The sequence below is a fragment of the Thunnus maccoyii genome, chromosome 9, assembly GCF_910596095.1.
Source record: "Thunnus maccoyii chromosome 9, fThuMac1.1, whole genome shotgun sequence".
In the NCBI taxonomy this organism is placed as follows: Eukaryota; Metazoa; Chordata; class Actinopteri; order Scombriformes; family Scombridae; genus Thunnus; species Thunnus maccoyii.
In genome coordinates this window covers 31,125,231-31,144,031 of record NC_056541.1, presented here as the reverse complement: position 1 = coordinate 31,144,031, position 18,801 = coordinate 31,125,231, and the positions used below count along the sequence as shown (strand labels likewise).

The 18,801-nt window shown below is 40.3% G+C and overlaps 1 protein-coding gene across 1 annotated transcript in view; it reads left to right on the top strand.

The window, feature by feature from the left end:
- fam189a2 (family with sequence similarity 189 member A2) overlaps positions 1–18,801 on the top strand; it is a 38,572-nt gene that overhangs the window by 12,818 nt on the left and 6,953 nt on the right. The window contains exons 3-5 of the mRNA XM_042421985.1: positions 12,244–12,354; positions 17,748–17,867; positions 18,002–18,109. Of these exons, the coding sequence (XP_042277919.1) occupies positions 12,244–12,354; positions 17,748–17,867; positions 18,002–18,109 (339 nt within the window). The remainder of the gene's footprint in view (positions 1–12,243; positions 12,355–17,747; positions 17,868–18,001; positions 18,110–18,801) is intronic.

The window sequence follows — 18,801 nt, the reverse complement described above, 5'->3', positions numbered from 1 at the left end:
ACCGTTTATGCTAAAAATGACAGTGTGGTTATGTGTTTTATAATCATCCTGTCCAGAGGCTCTCCAGATAACAGAGAGGAGATGTGGTCTCAGGTGGCAATGCGCTAGTCAAAGCTGAACAGTGTAGGCTGAACATCCATAACACCACCACATCAGGACCAACCCACCCAGTAAGGAAGTGTGTCTATGTGACACACACTACTGTGGTTTTATCATTCATTGCTGCCCGTTTACTGCCATGAAACTAGATACCATGTTGTCATATCATAGTCAGCCTGCTTGTCCCAACCATAAATGTAGACCTTGTGATGTCTCCCATAGGGTTCTGAAGGAATGCGTCATTGTTCTCAAGTATTTCTGTGAGGATTTTGTGTAAGTTAAATAATGTGGCTCTGTACTTTACAAATTGCATTTTGAATTATTCTAACAAATAGACAGTTATTTTGGTCACTGGAGGATAAGTAAATTGTATTTACAGAGTTGAAGAAATAAAATCTGAGCTGAGCTACGTGGGTTCTCTGGCATTTCTATTTAAGCCGGGATGTAATGAGAGATTTTGTGCACTGAGGGAGCTCACTGCTACCAGGCACTGTGTGTTTGCCCATGCTTTAGCATGATGCCGGCGACAAACCAGGAGTTGTGAGAGATTGATTAGGTCATTTATTACATGGAGTCCTACACTCTATCAGACTCTATCAGCGGTGTGTTGGATTGTTTGAATGGGGGCACTGAGTTTCTTCTGTCTTGCTCTCAGAATATCAGCTGTGAGCTAAATCTACTTTATATGATATGATATGATTTATTTATGGATTACAAACACAAAAACAAAAATCCAAGAGACAACATTTAAGGTGAAAACACCTACTTCCAACATAGTCCCAAGATGTTAAAAGACAAACAAATATAAAGAAGCACAAGACATTCAACATAAAAACTAAACAATACAATCCTGAAATCCAAAAATGAATCACCACAATTTAAATAAAAAATAATAATGCCTACATCAAAATACAAGGACAATTTGATAGCAATGAGGTGACAACGTCATTGCAGATTTCATTATAAATCTGTGAACCTGTTCCATTCCCTATAGGAGCAAAGCATGATGGGAGTTGTGGCACCTGTGTTTGGCTTGCCCACTGCCCACCCATCCCGTTTGGTCTCTCCTGTCCTATGTGTCGTTGTGTTGTTAGTGCACTTGTTTGTTCATGATGCTTCCGTTGCTTGGGTGTATGACTGCCAGACCCTTCTCAGTATTCGGTCATCTATGGTGGATATTTATGGCACCGTTCTGCGGGATGGTGTCTTCCAACCCCCATTCTCATGGCCGTTTGTGCCACCCCCTTGTCAACTGTATGTAGGCTGGCCAAACCAGAGCTTCCCTAGATGTCGGAGGAAGTGTGGGGAAAGGGCTGGGGTGCAGGTGAAGTTGCCGAGGCTCTGGGAGCAAGGAGTTGCTGTAGGTCCGGGCCAATAGCTGAGGTATGGGCCTGCCCTTGGCTTGTTCTGCTCTTTCTTTTGATGGATCCCACCTGCCCTGTTTTTCTGTGGATCTCAGCTTCAGATGTCTTTGACCTGTGTTCCAGGACAGTCCCTTTTAGCTGACTGCTTTCCCTACAGTGAGACATTCCTAGGTGTGCAGTGCATGGGACTCTCGGTACCTGTGCCCCTTGGCTTGGGCTTCTGTTGTTGCTAGCAGTGGGTCTGTGCCCCTTATGATGGTGCTGATTAATGCTTGATCCGTTGTGAATAAGTCCTTCATACAGAATGATTTATTCATCTCAAAAGGCTTGGATTTCCTGTTTCTGACAGAGACTTGGCAGCATGGAATACGGCCCCCTAATTGAACTGTGTCTGTTTGACACCATCAATAACATTGTCACTCCTGCACCTTCTGATGTGCTTGTCTATTCAAGTAAGGATTGCAGTAACTTTCTCTCTATGGATAAGATTAGAGATGTCAGGGCCAGCATCATCCCCTCATCTACTCACTTTTCCATTTATCCAACTAGGCTGTCAATTTTGGACTGCTTCTCCCTGCAAGACCTCATTAATCCGATGGGCAGTATGAAACCTTCCTCAGTCCTTGTAGATATGTTACCAACTTCCATGCTTAAAAATGTACTTTGGTCTATTGGTCCAAGCCTGGTCTCTATTATAAATAGCTCCCTGCAATCTGGTTGTGTCCCAGCTTATTTTAAACAAGTTCAGCCTCTCCTAAAAACAACTAACCTTGATCCATCCCTACCGAAAAACTATAGGCCTACTTTAAGCTAAACATTTTAGAGAAAGTTGTTGCCAAACACCTCACTGCTGTCTTGACTGCACACAACATTTTGGTTAAGTTCCAGTCTGGTTTTTGTCAGAAACATTCCAATGAAACAGCTCTTCTCAGAGTCTCCAGTGACTTAATGATGTCTTCTGATGTGGGTGAATGCTCTGTTTTGGTGCTACTGGATCTTAGCGCAGCTTTCGATACTGTAGATCACAGCATCCTGACTGAAAGGCTTATGGTGTGTTCACACCAAACGCCAAGCGAATTTTCGCCTCGTGTTACCCACATGAGTTTGAATGCAGGAACATTTGTTTTTATTTGCGTAATTCGTACAAGTTTTGCCGCGGGATCATTTGTGCTTATTCACCCCAAACGGCCAGTGAGCAATGGTAGGCACTGGTCAGTCCCCACCTGGACAGTGGGAGCCAGCCAGTGATGTTACTGAAGCTCAGCCTGCCTGCCAGCTCAGTCCTCCTGTTAACAACATTCATATTGACACTTATCTGTAAACACTGAGAAATACATCAAATACATCAACTCCTCTCTGTTCGTTTTGCTGTGATAAACTGCATTAAACTCCCCCCAAAAATCTGTTTATTTAGTGCACTTCCCAGACGACAACTACAGACCTTAAAGCGGTATGAACCCAAAATAAACAAATCGAAAGGATCCCGAAATAACTACAACATGATGCTGATTTGTAAAAAGTCTGAATTCATCCTTCGTCAGATCTGTCCACAAGATGACAAGCAAACAACTTTTAAAATGCTTATTTTCTGAATGGAGTTCGGATCAATCAGAGCTATGCTAACATCGTAGCTGCTCCATCCACACAAAATAACGTCATCTAATACGGCAGTGACACGTTTAAACACATAGATATCTACTAGTTTAAATTTAAAATTATGTAAAGTCACTGGCATTTAGGTTGTTATTGATGACAGCAGCCGAGGGGGGTGTGTGACTCTGGTGTTAGCCCTGGTTAGGTTGAGATGCGAAAGTGAAGATAAATTAGTTTAAAAGTTAAAAAAATAAACTCCTCCCGCTGGTAAACGGCTCCGGATTACAGCAGAATCCGGTGTGACTCGTGTGGTGGTCCAGTGTGTGTTTATTCCCCCAGATATCAGCAGCAGCACCACCAACATGCTCCCCAGCTCTCTCCTCCAGAGCTGTCCGCCTCTCAGCAGCTGTCTGTCAGCAAGCCGCAGCTGAATCCCCCAGTCCAGCCCCATGATACATACATTTTCGCTGAAGTTGAATGTTTTCAACCAGTGCGAATACACGAATTTCGCGTCATTCGTGGTGCGAATTTCGTGTCATTGGCGCCATTCCTGTTTTGTTATTCGTGTCATTTGCGTTGCCTGGCGCAAATACACGCAAATTCTCATCTACTTGTGTCTTTACATTAACTTTATATGTAATCTCAATGCGTGAAAAATTTGCTTTGCATTTGGTGGGAACACAACATTAGGCAGTGGGTGGGTGTCTCTGGGACTGTCCTGGACTGGTTCTCCTCCTATCTCTCGGATAGTTTTTCTGTGTTGCTTGGTCCCTACATGTCTGAAACTGTTGCTCTTTCTGTGGTGTGCCCCAGGGTTCTGTCTTGGGTCCTATATTATGTTTTATATACGCTTCCCTTAAGTCATATTGTTAACAAATTTAAAGGTATTTCATATCACTGCTATGCTGATGTTATTCAGCTGCATGTCTCTTTTAAGCCTTATGAGACTGACAAACTGTCTATTTTGCACAATTGTCTGATTGCCATTAAGGACTGGAGGGCTAACAACTTTTTACAGCTAAACACAGATAAGACGCAGATAAGAGGTTGTTATCATTGCTTCTGACAGTACAGTTTCCAAGGTGGCTCAGTGTATTGGGTCCCTTTTCTTCAGCTGCAAAGTGAAGTCTTAGGAATCTTGGTGTTATATTTGATCAGGCTGTTCTTTGATCAACATATTAAGTCGTTGACCCGTACATTTTTCTTTAAGAAACATTGCCAAACTCGGGTCTGTTGTGTCACAACCTGAGCAAGAGATGATTATTCACGCTTTCATATTATCCTGGCTGGACTACTGCAATTCCCTTTTCACCTGCCTCAGCAAGTCTACAAGTGGCCCTGAACACTGCTGCAAGGCTGTTGACCAGGTCCACTAAGACGACTCACATTACACCCATCTTTTCATCTTTACAGTGGCTTTCCATCAAGTTTAGGATTTATTTTAAATTTCTTGTGTTCACATATAGAGCCTTAAATGGTCAGGCACCTGTGTGCTTCTGTGATCTGCTCCATCCTTACATCTACACTAGTAGGTCACTCAGGTCTTCTGAGCAGGGCTTACTGGTTGTCCCTCACTCTCGACTACGAAAGGTGATCGTGCCTTTGAAGTTGTGGCTCCAACACTGTGGAATGCTTTTCCACTTGACATACGATCTGCGGTCTCTGATGACACTTTTAAGAAACAGCTGAAGACTCATTTATTCAGACTGGCTCTTGTCTAGTCTTGTGCTTTCTAGTGTTTGTAAGTTTGTAAATGCTTTTATGGTATTATTAACTATTTTGTGAAGCACTTCACTCTTGTGAAGCACTTTGTGAGCTTGCTCTGTGAAAGGTAAATAAATTTTACTTACTTACATAAATAAAATTTTAACCTGACGTCTATAAGGCCCTCTCATTTTTAACAACTGGATGTGTAACGGAAGACTGTTCCACACCATGGCATCAGTGTAAAAAAAGGAACTTCCTCTCTGGATCTATTTCCTCTTTCTTAGTAAAGAGGAAAGACAGGTCAGCTTACTCACTACAGTCTGATATAGACTGCAAAGCTCAGTGGGTCATGGGAAATGACTGGATTCTGTTAAAGGGGAGCTGGCTCCAGAGGCTACATCAACAAACCATGAAACAAACTACAGTAGTAGGATTTCACTACTTTTTCTGATTCTTTACTGGAAATGTCAACTTTTCAAATACATCCATACATGCTTGAGCCAGAATCTGATCTTACATATGAGAGTGGACAATGCAAACAACACATGGAAAAACCTTAGCAACAACCTTAGCAACCAAGGCTACGGAACTGATGGCCGTTTATGGGCAAGGCAGATAAAACCGATGAACATGAAGCGTTCAGAGCAGGTTGAAGCCCTGACTTTTGACCTGCAGGGAGCATTTCTACAAATGTTAACCTCAAGTTTTAGAACTTTGACTACATTTAACATTAGATATCTGACATAATAATAATAATAATAATAATAATGACTCTTCAAAACAAAGTTACAAAGTGCTTTACATGGTTAAAACATTTAACAATAATTAAACAGTATGGTTAGACAATTAAATTAAAATAAAACAATACAGTTCCAAGTATTAGATAAAATTAATAAAACAAAAAACAATAAAACAACATTAGTAATAAAATAGATAAGACATATTGGAAATAAAACAGTGTGGTATCATAACAGTATATGATAAATAGCAGAAAATCACAAAAAGCATAATACGTCCCCTTTAAACACATTCTTTATTATCACTCCTGAAGTAATCACTGGTACACAGCCATGAGCCTTCAAACACAATTATGGATTTAATTAGTCAATTGGATGAATCAGCAGCAACAGCAGAAAATAAACAGGCTGACTGTCCAGGAATACAGCACTGCTAATAATAATGAGGGAAACTTAGCCTAACAGTAGTGCTGTGCTTACCAATAATACAACTCTTTACACAGGAAGCACAGTTCAGGCAATCTGAAAATCAATCAATACAATCTTAATTCAGACTCTAATACAAATAATTTAATATATGAATTGTGAGATCTTCATTTAGGTGTAATTCCTAGTTGTGTACTAGCTTTAGGTTTCTAACACTGATACTGAGTTTTAAACTTCAACAGCAGTCTGGATTTAATACTTCATCTGGCAAAGTGAAGATTTACTTTTTTTTGTTGCTTTAGCTAGTAGAACTGCTGTGAAGTTAAATGAAATCTTCAGATCCAGGTCAGAGCAGCTCATTGAATGTGTGTGTAGGATAGGGCTGTGCGACTAATCAAATTTTATTTTAAATTACAATTTTGGCTTCCAACGATTATGAAAACAAGATAATCAAGATAAAACGATTATTGTTTATTATTGTAATTTCGTAATGATGCTCTCGTTTTGTCTTGTGTTGCAAATCTAGCACACCTCTTTCCTTTACAGCAGTGCGCATTCGCCCCCAAACGCCTCCGACAGGTGTAGAGCGTCTCTGTCCACAAAACCAGCCCTCTGTCTTCACACTAACCTGCCTTCACCAGGCTAACTGACAGCTGAAATTTACTGAACCAGTGTTTGTACGTATTGATTCATTGGTTTTATTTCCTCATCTACTGTGGTGAGTGAATCCACCTGTAGTGAAACCAGGGCTAACCGGTGTTTCCTCCGCAGGCTCCACTTCACCCAGCTGCCCGACAGACCTGCTGCGTCTTCCCACTTTAACCTGAACAACAAACCGGGGCTCAGTGTTCTGGTTGGATCCAAACGGAGAGCCAGGGCTAGCTGGGAGGCTAGCGGAGGCTAGTTGGCTAGTTGGCTGTGCTTCCCTCCAGTTATGCTGCGGCTAATGCTCCACTAGCCTCCCAGCTAGCCCTGACTAGTGGGAAGTAGGAAGAAGCAGCGGGCCTGCGGAGAAAACACTGGGACCGTCACGATGTAATAGTCCGTGGAGGTGCTGTGGTGTTCAGCTGCACAGATAGGAAACCCCTTGGCTGACAGGATGCCCCACTCTGTTTGAAAAAAACTTTTTCTTTTCTTCTTTTTGGTTTATAACAGCGGTTGGCAATCAGTGTATTAGTTGCATTACCACCACCCTCTGCTTCAGGCTATGGACCAAAGATTAAATCCTACATTAATCCTGTCAGTCTAATAAACTCAAAGAAAACTACCGCTCCACCCTCTTGGCAGGTTCATCAAGTTTGAACGCTGAGCTCCTGAACTCCAGTCTTCCTGAGTTCTTCCCTCATATATTGTCTTTCTTGATCATTAGTACAATCTATGATTGCAGGTGTAATAGTCTCTTCAGCCAGGTGGAAAAAAAGTATGTGCATATATCGGCATTGGCAATCAGCAAAAATGAGAGTCAAAAAGTAATTGTGTTAAATAATCGTGATCTCAATATTGACCAAAATAATTGTGATTATGATTTTTGCTATAATTGAGCAGCCCTAGTGTAGAAAGAGTTTATCACTGCTAGTAGTGCTATGGAACAATGTTTTTATGAGTGGATCCCTGTTTAAGTTTGTATCTCATGCAGACATAAGAGCAAACAAGTGATGTGATATATCAGTGATGGCAGGGAAGAACACTGCTAGCTTGAATATAAACAATGTCCCAAACAATTATCTCTGACAATGTTTTATAAGAAAGGAAATGCATTAAAGATATACACAGTGTGTTTTGCTATTTACAGAGTTTAAATGAGACTGTTTACAAAAGCAGCTCTACTGGGGGGTGTTCCATCACGCTGGCTAACAGGATAGCTTGGCTTATTTCGATAAGCTTCACTAATTTAAGTGAGAGTTCCCATCCATCACTGCGGCTTATATGAGTCCCAGCTCAGTAACCATGGTAACTTAGTCAGCAGAACTAGCCTGCTCCATGGCAGGCTAACGGTCAAGCGGTCAAAGAATGTCCAACGGATGGAAACAGACTCTCAAAAGACGGTTCCACCAAGTATCTTTTCGTGCTCGCAACCCTTTTATTTAAAAGCTTATCGTTTATAATTTAAGAAATAAAAGTGTGCCAGCGTTATTTTGAAGTTATTTATTTATTCATTCACTGATTTTGTTCAAGCTGTGAAGACAAAAGAAAGAAAGACAAAGAAAATTAAATAAAACTATGCCCTTCTGCTGTGTTTAAATGTATACAGTGGTAACTGCTTATAGTGATTACAGTTATAGTGATCAGCTGCTTATATGGATCAAAAAGCTCTGAGACAGAATCATTCATATACAACATTTATGCTGTTTAAATAAGCCGTCTATAGAAATCAAGTAGTCCGCCTACAGTGTTCATTTTGTGTCTCTTCATACATGACAACATATGGAAAAACATTTTAAACCACGTTAATCTATTTTTGTACTTTACTCCCATGATAAGCATCTGCTGCTGTGTGAACACTGAAATCATGACAGAGACAGAAAGTCATTTTCTATCAGTGACAAACGTAGTCTCCTCGAAACTTATGACAATGGGGGGATTTAAGTAAATTTCACTGCTTCAAAAATGTGCACACTGCGTTTGAAACAGCTGTACTGTATTTTGAAACAGTCATTAAAATCCATATCTATATTCATGTAGGCTAATGAATGAACAAATGTCAATTAGATGGTATTCTGCATGACAAATAAAGAAAAAGAAAAGGTTATCATAATCATCTGCTTATAGTGATATTTGACCCGGACAGACGTGATCACTATAAGTGGCTTCCAATGTACTTACATCCTTCTCCAGTTTCCAGTGAATTTTTATCTTTCAGTGATGCTTGTAAATGGATCCTGTGAAAGAGAAAATGTGTCAAAGAGTATGATAATGTTGGAAAGTTCTCTTAAATTGCCTACACCATCATTTTAAATATACATCTGATATTATCTAGCCTATTGATAATATAACCACAGTCATTAATCTGAATGCTCATTTATTAACAAATAAAGATAAATCTGTGAGCAGGAACAAGCACTGCTCTTCACTTTCACCAAGCAGACTCATCAAGCTGAATGTGGGGATTGAACCATCATCTGTCTAGTAATAAGTTCGCTCCTCTAACCTTTAGGCCATCACTGCCCACCTACAGGTATCTGTCATCAGTTTTGTGCTCAAGTCACCTTGTTAATTGCAGCAGTTTTGCCCTTTTTGGTGAAAACTCCTTCATATAGTTTCATCAGCAGCTTTGTTCTACTGCGGAGAAGAACACCGCTCTAGTTTTTTCTTCTTTTTGCGACATAGTATCATCTTTTTGACAATCGACTGTTCTAGGCTGCTTATGTACTCCGTGCACGTGCACACTTCAAGCTTATTCCAGTCTGGCCAGACTAGAAAGTTGACGTTAATTCTAGCCAGGCTTTTTCAAGTAAGCACAGCTTTCTTTAGCTGCGTTGATGGAACACCTTTAACTTTGGCTGAAAATGCCAGGAACGACTCTGAGATACATTATAAATATCATTCTCAAGGTCCTGAGATGTCATAAAGATTTACTTAAAGATTCTGATGTCTTCTCATCAGGCTTGCTAACACTCCACACATTTACTCCCAAAACAAAAACAGCAGAAACTTAAATGTATGAGAGACAGTCTCAGCACAAAATGTTCTGAATGGTGTCAAAAGCCTGCAAAATGAATACACAGCAGTGTGGCAGATCATTAATGGCAGATGAATTAAGCTATGTAACATGCTGTAGATATCAGCAGCTTGTATGGGACATAACTGTTTTGTATTCATGTGTTGGTATGTGCACATGCATTGAAGAACTGTGGAAGTGGAACTAATGTATGACTAAAGTTGTGTCTTATGTTTCATTTATTTCAGTCTGTGTTGTTTATCCTCTATGTAGTCCATTTATATATTTCTCTTCCAAGTGCAATATTTATGTTTATCCTTTTTATGGAGGGTTTTCGGTTCCACTGTGGACACATTCAGAACAACTCTCTCTAGATTGTGAACAGGCACGTTTTGAACGGGCACTGCACCAGCAATGGATTAATCCTGGAAGGCTGTTGATGTAGCACTTCTCTCCTTGTGAAAGTAAGGGCGAGTAGTAAGTTAACGGCGATTATTCGACCAATGAGAATTTGGTCGGACGAGAGCATATCGACCAACTAATCGACCAGCTGACCAGCAGACTGCAGCCCTACACATAACCACGTTCTCTAATGCAGCCATCAAGTTTAAATATTCTAGACCAATAGTGTTTTAAGGGAAGAAGATACTTTTGAACAGCTTTTCTATTGCCAGTTTTCTTTTTTGTCATTTCAATGCTATTTTCAGTCTATGAAATGAAACTGATACTTTTTCTTTTTTGCAAAGCTTGTCTCAGTTTTTACTCTTTCAAATAATCAACCATCTACATAACTTTTCTGTACACGTTTTTATTTTTCTCATTAATTAATTAATTATTATTATACACATAAGATTGAGGGAAAACAACACACCTGAAATTGCTATGTTTGTTCTGACTTGTTTCATGAGTTTGCCTAATTTGCATAATTTCATGATAAAAAATAAAGATTATAATACAGAAATATATTGTATGTGGGTCTATATTAATAAATTCTAACAGAAGAATAAGATTTATTTTGTTCCTATTCACCTGTGGTGTCTGGCCTTAAAACACATCCACCCATACTCACATTTAGGTTACTAAGACATTTCCCATAGGCTTGGCTATGTTGCATATTGAGCCTACTAGTACAGAGACAATAGAGGATGTAAAGTAGGGATGTCATTGATTAATCATTTATCGGTTAATTGATAATTAACTGATAATAATTCAGTAATAATTCAACCAATTAGAAATATATTGACCGATAATGCAGAAGACAAGGGACATGCAGTTTAACTGTCAGAAACGGTTGTGTGGATTTGCTGTAGTACGCGGTTACGTTTGGTGAAACAAATGTACCTCCCTTCCTTCAGAGGAAGAAAAAAGTCAGAGTTCACCCCGCTCACTGAGACAATGTGTTGCTGAAAGTTGTTGTATGGCGGCTGTGCAGTTTAGCTATCTGAGACTCATGCTAACACTAAACTAGCATCTTGAACAGAAGCAGCTGCTCAGTTAATGCAGGCTGAGAGCTGAGTGTCAGACAGCAGGACTCTAATTACACATGCTTCCAACAAAATCAACACAAAAGTGATGAACTTTAATAGCTGCTCTGAGTATAAATATATTTTAGTGGTGACAGTAAATGAGCAGCTGTTTACAGCATCTGGACTAACATTAGCAACAGTGAACACATACATCACTCCATAATGTATCAGCTCTGCAGATTATTTTATATTAAACCAGTCAGACTGAAGTGTGTTATGGGGAGATTAGGTTAACATGTTATACATTTCCATTGGAACACTATTATTATATATATATTTATTTTTATTATTTATTTTAGTCTAAAATACAATGTAAAATACATTTCACTCACTACTGTATACACCTGCCGGGCACACGGGCTAGTTAACAGTTAGGCCTTTAGCCTACAAGACACTGTTACTTTCTGTAATAATAACATGTTATTAACTTTAAATTGGTAGGCTAAACGTGAACTTGCCCAGCTCAAGGGTAATGTTAGCTGGCCAGCTACCACCTGTAGCAAACTGTTGTCTACCTGTCCATCATTTATGATTGAACTTTCAACCACAATAATACAAATCTTATCTTGTTATTCCATTATGTGGAATTCCAATGTTTGATCTGTCACTCTGTCAATATGAGCTAAAGTTGAGCGATGCTCCATGTTTAGATATTCCGTGCTGGTCTGCATCATGCACACGTCCACTGTAAACAATCCCATTGGTTCGTGAGTGTGACAGTTCGCGAAGAAGAGCATCTGGTTGGACGCATTTCACAGTTTATTTTTACACCATTGATGTCCACAATTGAGATAGGGAAGTTATCTCTCTCCCTCTCTCTCTCAACACCTCACCATCCCCCCCCCCCCCCCCCCACCCCCTGTCTTATGCACTATAAACCTCAAAATGACTTTGACTGCAGTAGGGGTGATTTTTGTGATTTCAGTTGGACTTCTCATATTTGTGTGTTGGCATGTGGCCTGTGCTACATCTCAACTCACTGTAACTGTCTTTATCACTGTCTCTCACCATTTGATTACATCATGTCTATTGAATCTTGTTGTATTGTTATAATATGTCCATAGGATTAGACACAATAATCCATCCTCCCTCCCATCTTTCATCCCCAACTTCCCCCATCCCTCCATCTCCAGGTCAATGTGTTTGTCCTGCTGTCTGTGGTGTGTGTGCTCCTTAATCTGGCTGGATTCATCCTGTGCTGCCAGGGAGCCCAGCTAGTTTCCAGTATGACCAGCTGCCAACTGGTGAGGCTGCTACCTGTTTGTGTCTGTTTGTTTTTAGTCTCTCCATTTGTAGATCCTCTGACTTCTTTCTCCTGCCTTTCTGTCTCTCTGCTTCCCTCTGTTCATTCTGTGGAGAGTCACACTGAAGTGGCATTCTGAGAACACCATGCTTAATAATCTACAGTAGTGCATTCTATATTGAAACAGTTTACTGGGGCAAGACATGACATGGCAAGTAAACCTTGTCAGTGTTGGGACTTGGTTAAGCTATCGACAATAATCAACGATTATCAAAAATAATTGTTAATTAATAAAATCAAGGAAAAAGGGAAAAAGATAGCCAATCGATTGATACAGTCTCATAACATGTACTAAGCTATCAATTTGGAATTCTGATTAATAATTAACTTAATAGCTATAACCAAAATTATCATATCAGTAGCTAGTAAAGGATGAAGGATTTTGGAAGGTTGGCAACATTCACTCTTATTAAACAGACAGCATGTGTATCCAAAAGCATTTATTTAAAAAGATAAAAGAGCAAAACACACAATATGTAATCTAACTAATCAGGCTATATTATAGGTGTGTATGTGTTTTTGTGTGTGTGTTTGTGTGTGTGTGTGTGTGTGTGTGTGTGAATTGCAGGCAAACAAAATGGCTGACGGGATTCAAAATGGCGACGGAGGCCACATGTTCCTTTGTTCTGTTAACAAAGGAATAGAAGAGAAAGACCAAAGGCCAGACCATGTGGTGGCTTGAGACCACATGTGCTGGGCCAGAAGCAAAAGAGTATCTAAAGTGGGGCTTTAAACTCTCTCTTAAGTGTGTGTGTGTGTGTGTGTGTGTGTGTGTGTGTGTGTGTGTGTGTGTGTGTGTGTGTGTGTGTGTGTGGATCAAGGGTGCCAGGTTCCTGACTATAAACAGACATCACAACAATAGAGCTCAATGAACAACCATAAATCAAATCAATACATGTACACTGACATTGATTAAATTAAACAGTCCTGTGCTTTGGCCATGTGTCATTCTATGCTGTGTCCAGTACATTACCAAGTCCATGGAGAGAGAGAGATGCTTTGGTTTGCTGCTTTGTTGAGTTCAGTGAAGAGTTGTGGTTCCGACGCTGGATGGTGCAGTCTTTGGAGGGAAACTGGTCACTCCTTTGTCCTGCTTACAGAGTTAGCAGCTCGGCACTAACTTGCTTCATGGCTCCTGTTACTTGTGGGGTCAGCTGGCAGACTTTGTGTCTAGCAGCTGGCGCTAAACTTGAATCAGGCAGGCTCTGTGTTGCTACCATTCAGAGGAGAGTTCAGTGTCTCTGCCTTGAGCAGGCCACACTCAGAGCAGAGAGCTTCACTGCATCTCTCAGTTAGTGATGTAACGCTCGAAGCAGACTACTTGACACAATACCAACCTTTCAAAGCAAAAGTATCACAGTCCCAGCAAACATGCCCATGTGGGGCCACTGTGGGTATTAACTGTGGGCAGTGTGGGCAGGGCAAACCCACACTAATTCCATGTGGGCCCCATGTGGGTGAACCTATATGGGGCCCAAAGCAGTTTTGCACTTCTGGGCCCTAGTGAGGGTTTTCTGTGGGCAAGCAACTGTGGGCTTGCCCAGAGAAAGCACACATGGGCCCCCCCGTGGGATAGTCCATGTGGGGCCCAAAGCAGTTTACCAAAAGGACTGGAATGTAAAATTTAAATCTGTATATGTGATATGAAACATATTGGTGTTTGTCACTTTATTTGAAGATAATTGATTGGCTGTAGTTCCTGTTCACTGTTTGTTAAAAGTTTTGTTCTGCTGAAGGCATTCTGATTGTTTTTCTCACTCTAATGGTGGAACATGATCATCTAATCACCATCAGCTGTGCTACTAGGGTGTAGCCTATACAACATACCAGTGCCGGTGTCCTACTATGATTGTTGATCTTGAAGAAGGCCTGAGGGCCAAAATGTCATCCAAATAAAAGGGAAATGCATGTGGAGCCAGAGTGTGCAACCCTTCCTTCCTGCTCGAGTGTGCTTCCAGTGATCAGCACCTCACTATAACCCTTGGTGTGCATTACTTTTCCATTATATTCTAAAGCTTCAGAAACAACCATTTGGACCTTGTGTTCAGATGTTTTGTTTGTTCTTATTTATTTGATCTAGTATTTAACATTGTAATTCCCCATAAACAGAAGGACCAGAAGATAAATGGTTATTGGAGATCCACTGATGCCCCTGAGGAGACTGAATTATAATGTACTTATTGTCTTCTAATGTGGTTCTATGTGGTCATTGTTCTGTTTTATAAAAAGAAAGTTGTTTTAGCATTTTATTCAGTGTTCAATCCACATGCTCAGTTTTGTAATCAATGTTCAATATTTTTTGCTTTTTTCTTCATTTTTTCCTCTAACCTGGCTGTGTGAGTGAGAGAGAAGTAGAAAGTGTTTGAATGACTTGTTGAAAGTGAGTGTGTGACTGAAAGGCTGTGTGTGTGCAAGTGTTTGATAGAGTGAGGGCGGGAGAAAAAGGAAGAATGGTTAAAAATGGTTAAAAGCTACATTTAATTTAATTTCATCATAAAATTCATCAAAGAGTTTATAAAAGTAGCAAGGGGTTACTATAAACCTTATTAACAAATGACTAATTATCTCTATATATATTTGTACATCCACACACTGAGACAGTTTTTGGTAAATGACCTTTATGAAATAAAATATCACAGAGAACATCAAAGAGAAGGCAGCGGTGAGTTTACATATTTTGCATGTTTCATGACGTCTTGCCTCAAATCCTTACATATTAAAGCAATGTCAAAGTTGCCCAGCAGATGTCGCCATTTTGACTGTATAAAATGCTTCAAAACAGTGAACCATTTTCAAAACAATTGCGTCATATGATTGACTGCTTCAGAAAGCGTAGTTTCTCCCATCACTACTCTCAGCAGCTGTCAGCAGTCAGTATCCAGAAGAAAGAGAGCAGTTACTGCTGCGTCCTGCAGCAGCGGTGGGAGAAAGAGAGGGTGGAGAGGGGGAGCTCTGGTTTTGTTAATCTGATGACATCATGGGTCACATGCCACAGTGACCAATGGTAGCTCAAAGCTGGGTCCATGGGCGGAGATAATGTCCAAGTGTGAAGTACCCGGAGGGTTCTGGGTGACTGAGTCTTTTAAAGACTCTTTTTGAGTGAGGAACATGCGGACTGGCCGGTTAGGAAGATTTGAATCATTCAATAACCAAGGGAACTTGAGTCCTCCAGTGCACATACACTGAGAATGGACTTCAAATTGACACATAACCATTCAAATTTTCATTTGCTTATTTTCGGGGAATTTGGTTAAAATTTGCACTATATTTGAATGCAAACCCGACTATAGATAGCAGGTTGCAAGAGTGCTGTTCCATGTGTGTTCTTCATACACCACCTCCTGGACCCAAAAGACCAGCTTATGGACATTGGCTGCCCAATAATAATACATGATGACTTTCCTAAACACTGATTGCAAGACCACAGACGCTGTTAAATGTAACATTAAAAAATAAATGAACATTTTAACAAAAAATTTTAAAAAAGCAGAAATCTAAGATCATACACACCCAGGCTCAACAAGGACACGAGATTTCTGCTGAATCCAATGAGACTATATTTGGATCCTCTCAGGTCAACACTGGTAATGTGGTGTGTGTAGGTGTGTGTGTATGTGTGTGTGTATGTGTGTGTGTGTTTACATTGTCATCGGAGACCCAGACAGCCTGCATCTACTTCTCCCTGATGGAGTCCTTGACGCTGCTATTCCAGGCATCATTGGCTGAGTTCAGATCAATGGTGGCTGGACAGGAGAGAAAACTATCAGACTCACGTGTGTGCGTGTGTGTGCGTGTGTGTGCCTGCATGTGTTTGGCTGCAGGAAATGTGATGTGTCTTGTTGAGTCCAGAGCTGCACTGTGTGAACTTTTGACCTTTCCTGCTGTTGCATTGTCTTTCCTTCCTCTCTCTGCAAGGTTTCCTCTCCTCTGTCTCTTCCCTGACTGTTTCTCACAGGTATTTTTGTCCTGTGTGTGTGTGGGGGGGGGGTTTGGAGATATAAACATAAATGGTGTTACACAGTGTTTTGCACTCTGCTCTATAAATAGAGAGCTAATGGAAATCCAGTGCAGCACTCTTCATGTATCCTTGTTAGCCATCATTTTTAAGCAGCTATTTTTTCTACCTTTTCCCAAGCAGAAGTTTTTATCAGTAATGCTTTACTTTACAAACACTGCAATTTCATGTGAATCTGTCTGTTAAGGGTTCATGTTTGAACAGAGCCATTATGGAACATTCACATCACAGAGGCCCAAAAGCCACCACTTTCACAGATAGATGAAGTCAGCAACGTTACATGTTAAAATGCTTATTTAAGTGAGGACAACTGAGGTAAGGAGTGAGGTCAGAAAATGAGTGGAGGTAATACTGTTCTTGCATGGCTGGTCTTTTTGGCTTGTATTGAAGTTTGAACAGAGAGCTCCTGTAAAATAGTTTTTTATATACTTGTTAGTAGAGTAATAGTTAACTGCAATATGTCACAGTCATTTAAGTGTAAATGTTGGCTATTTGTAAACATTACCATATTTTGTGGACAGTGAAAAAAAGAATATCAGTTGATGCAGTAAAACCAGAGATATGATCATTTATATTCCACACATTCTTTTTTTAATTGGTAACTTGACTGCCAACAGTTGGTTCAGAGATTGAGGTGTGTTCTGTTTGTAGCGTAACCTCACTTATTTCTAGCTCCACACCCCCAGATGTTTTGCATTTTTAAACATGAAGTCTTCAGCCCTAACCGACGCTGACTCGAGTGATGTCACTTCAGTCGGTTCATCGGATTTCACACAGCTCCCTCTGGAGACAAAAAAGACTTTAAACAACTTTTTTTTTCACATATGCAGTATTATCCTCAACACATCATGTGTAAAATCAGCGCAGGGTAATTCTGGTTTATTAAGAGTTGGAGTTGAGCCATTGTTCCTATTAGAAATAATTATGTTGTGGTTTAGATGATGCATCAACTGTTTCCATCCATCTGTCTCCCTGCTCGTGTTTGTTGACCCATCTGACTTCTTTTTAGTGCACTTGTTAAACCAGACTGATCCAGGGGGACCAGCAGTCATCTAGAGACCAGGAATATGCAGGCCATATTTTGTCGCCACTTGGCCAGTAGTTGTTGACATACATTGCTCTTGACCATTAACCAACTGTTCAACCATTGTCACAGTCCGTACATGGACTAGTATTTATTTGTTGGTGATTGGTGGACTGAATGATTTCTGATGACAGTATTTTATTCTTCTTCTGGTAGATCATGATTTAAAGTTTAATTAATTCTTTAATAGTATTAAAAGCAGCCCTGTCTTTGTGTTTCCTGTGTGTTCTTTCAGAGTGAAGTGGGAGATGTGTGTTACTGCTGCTCTCTCTCACCCAGCTCCAAATGTCCAGAGGAGAAGCTGCTGGAGCTTCACCCTGCTCACTCCTGCAGCACCATGAGGATCCTGCTCAAGGTAGTCCACCACATCTCTTGTTCTATATGCAATAAAAGTGGTCATGGAGTGGACAACATTTGAGTTGGGTAATTCTATGAGTGACTCAATGACTCTATTCTAACTCATCTGATTGTGTCTTTTTTCTCTCCCAGAAAGTCTTGTTTGCACTATGTGCTCTGAACGCTCTGACCACCGCTGTATGCCTCATGGCAGCTGCTCTGAGATACCTGCAGATCTTCACCTCAAGAACCCCCTGCATGGTATGATCACATCACTGTTCTGTGCTGCATGCCAGGCAGGTCTGCTGCAGCAAGGCGTATTACTTACAACAGGTTGATGCTGTCTCAAGCCTTACTACTCCCTGGAAATATCCAAATCATAAATAAGATATGAGGTGATGATGATATTTATATTTTATTTATATTTTTGATTTTCAACACATTTTTACTGATTGTAATCAGCGGTAATGTTTACTGTTTACTGTGAAAAAGTTAAAGTACCTGACATGGAATACCGTCATAAAGATATTCATTGAAGTACTCACTAAATCCAACGTGATGAGATGAGAAGGTTGAAACTGGGAAGTAGATATAAATGTGATTGAAGGACAAAAATACTGAACTTGGGAAAATGGAAAAGAAATCAGCTCTAAATGGAATATTAATGTACTGCTGCCAACAGTAAAATGAGATCTATGTAACCAGAGAAAGAGAGAAATTAGGAGGAAGAGGAGTAAACTAGGCAACAGAATCATGGAAAAGAAAAAAAATAATATTGACCATAGTCCCCAGTCTATTCATTCCAGGCCACTCAGACCACATTTGGCTTATGGGGTGCTTAAATCTGCCCATTGCAGGTCCATATCCATTTCTTACTGTGTTAGACATACAGTACTGTGCAAAAGTTTTTGGCACCCTAGATGTTTGGATTCTTATCCATTATGCAATACTAT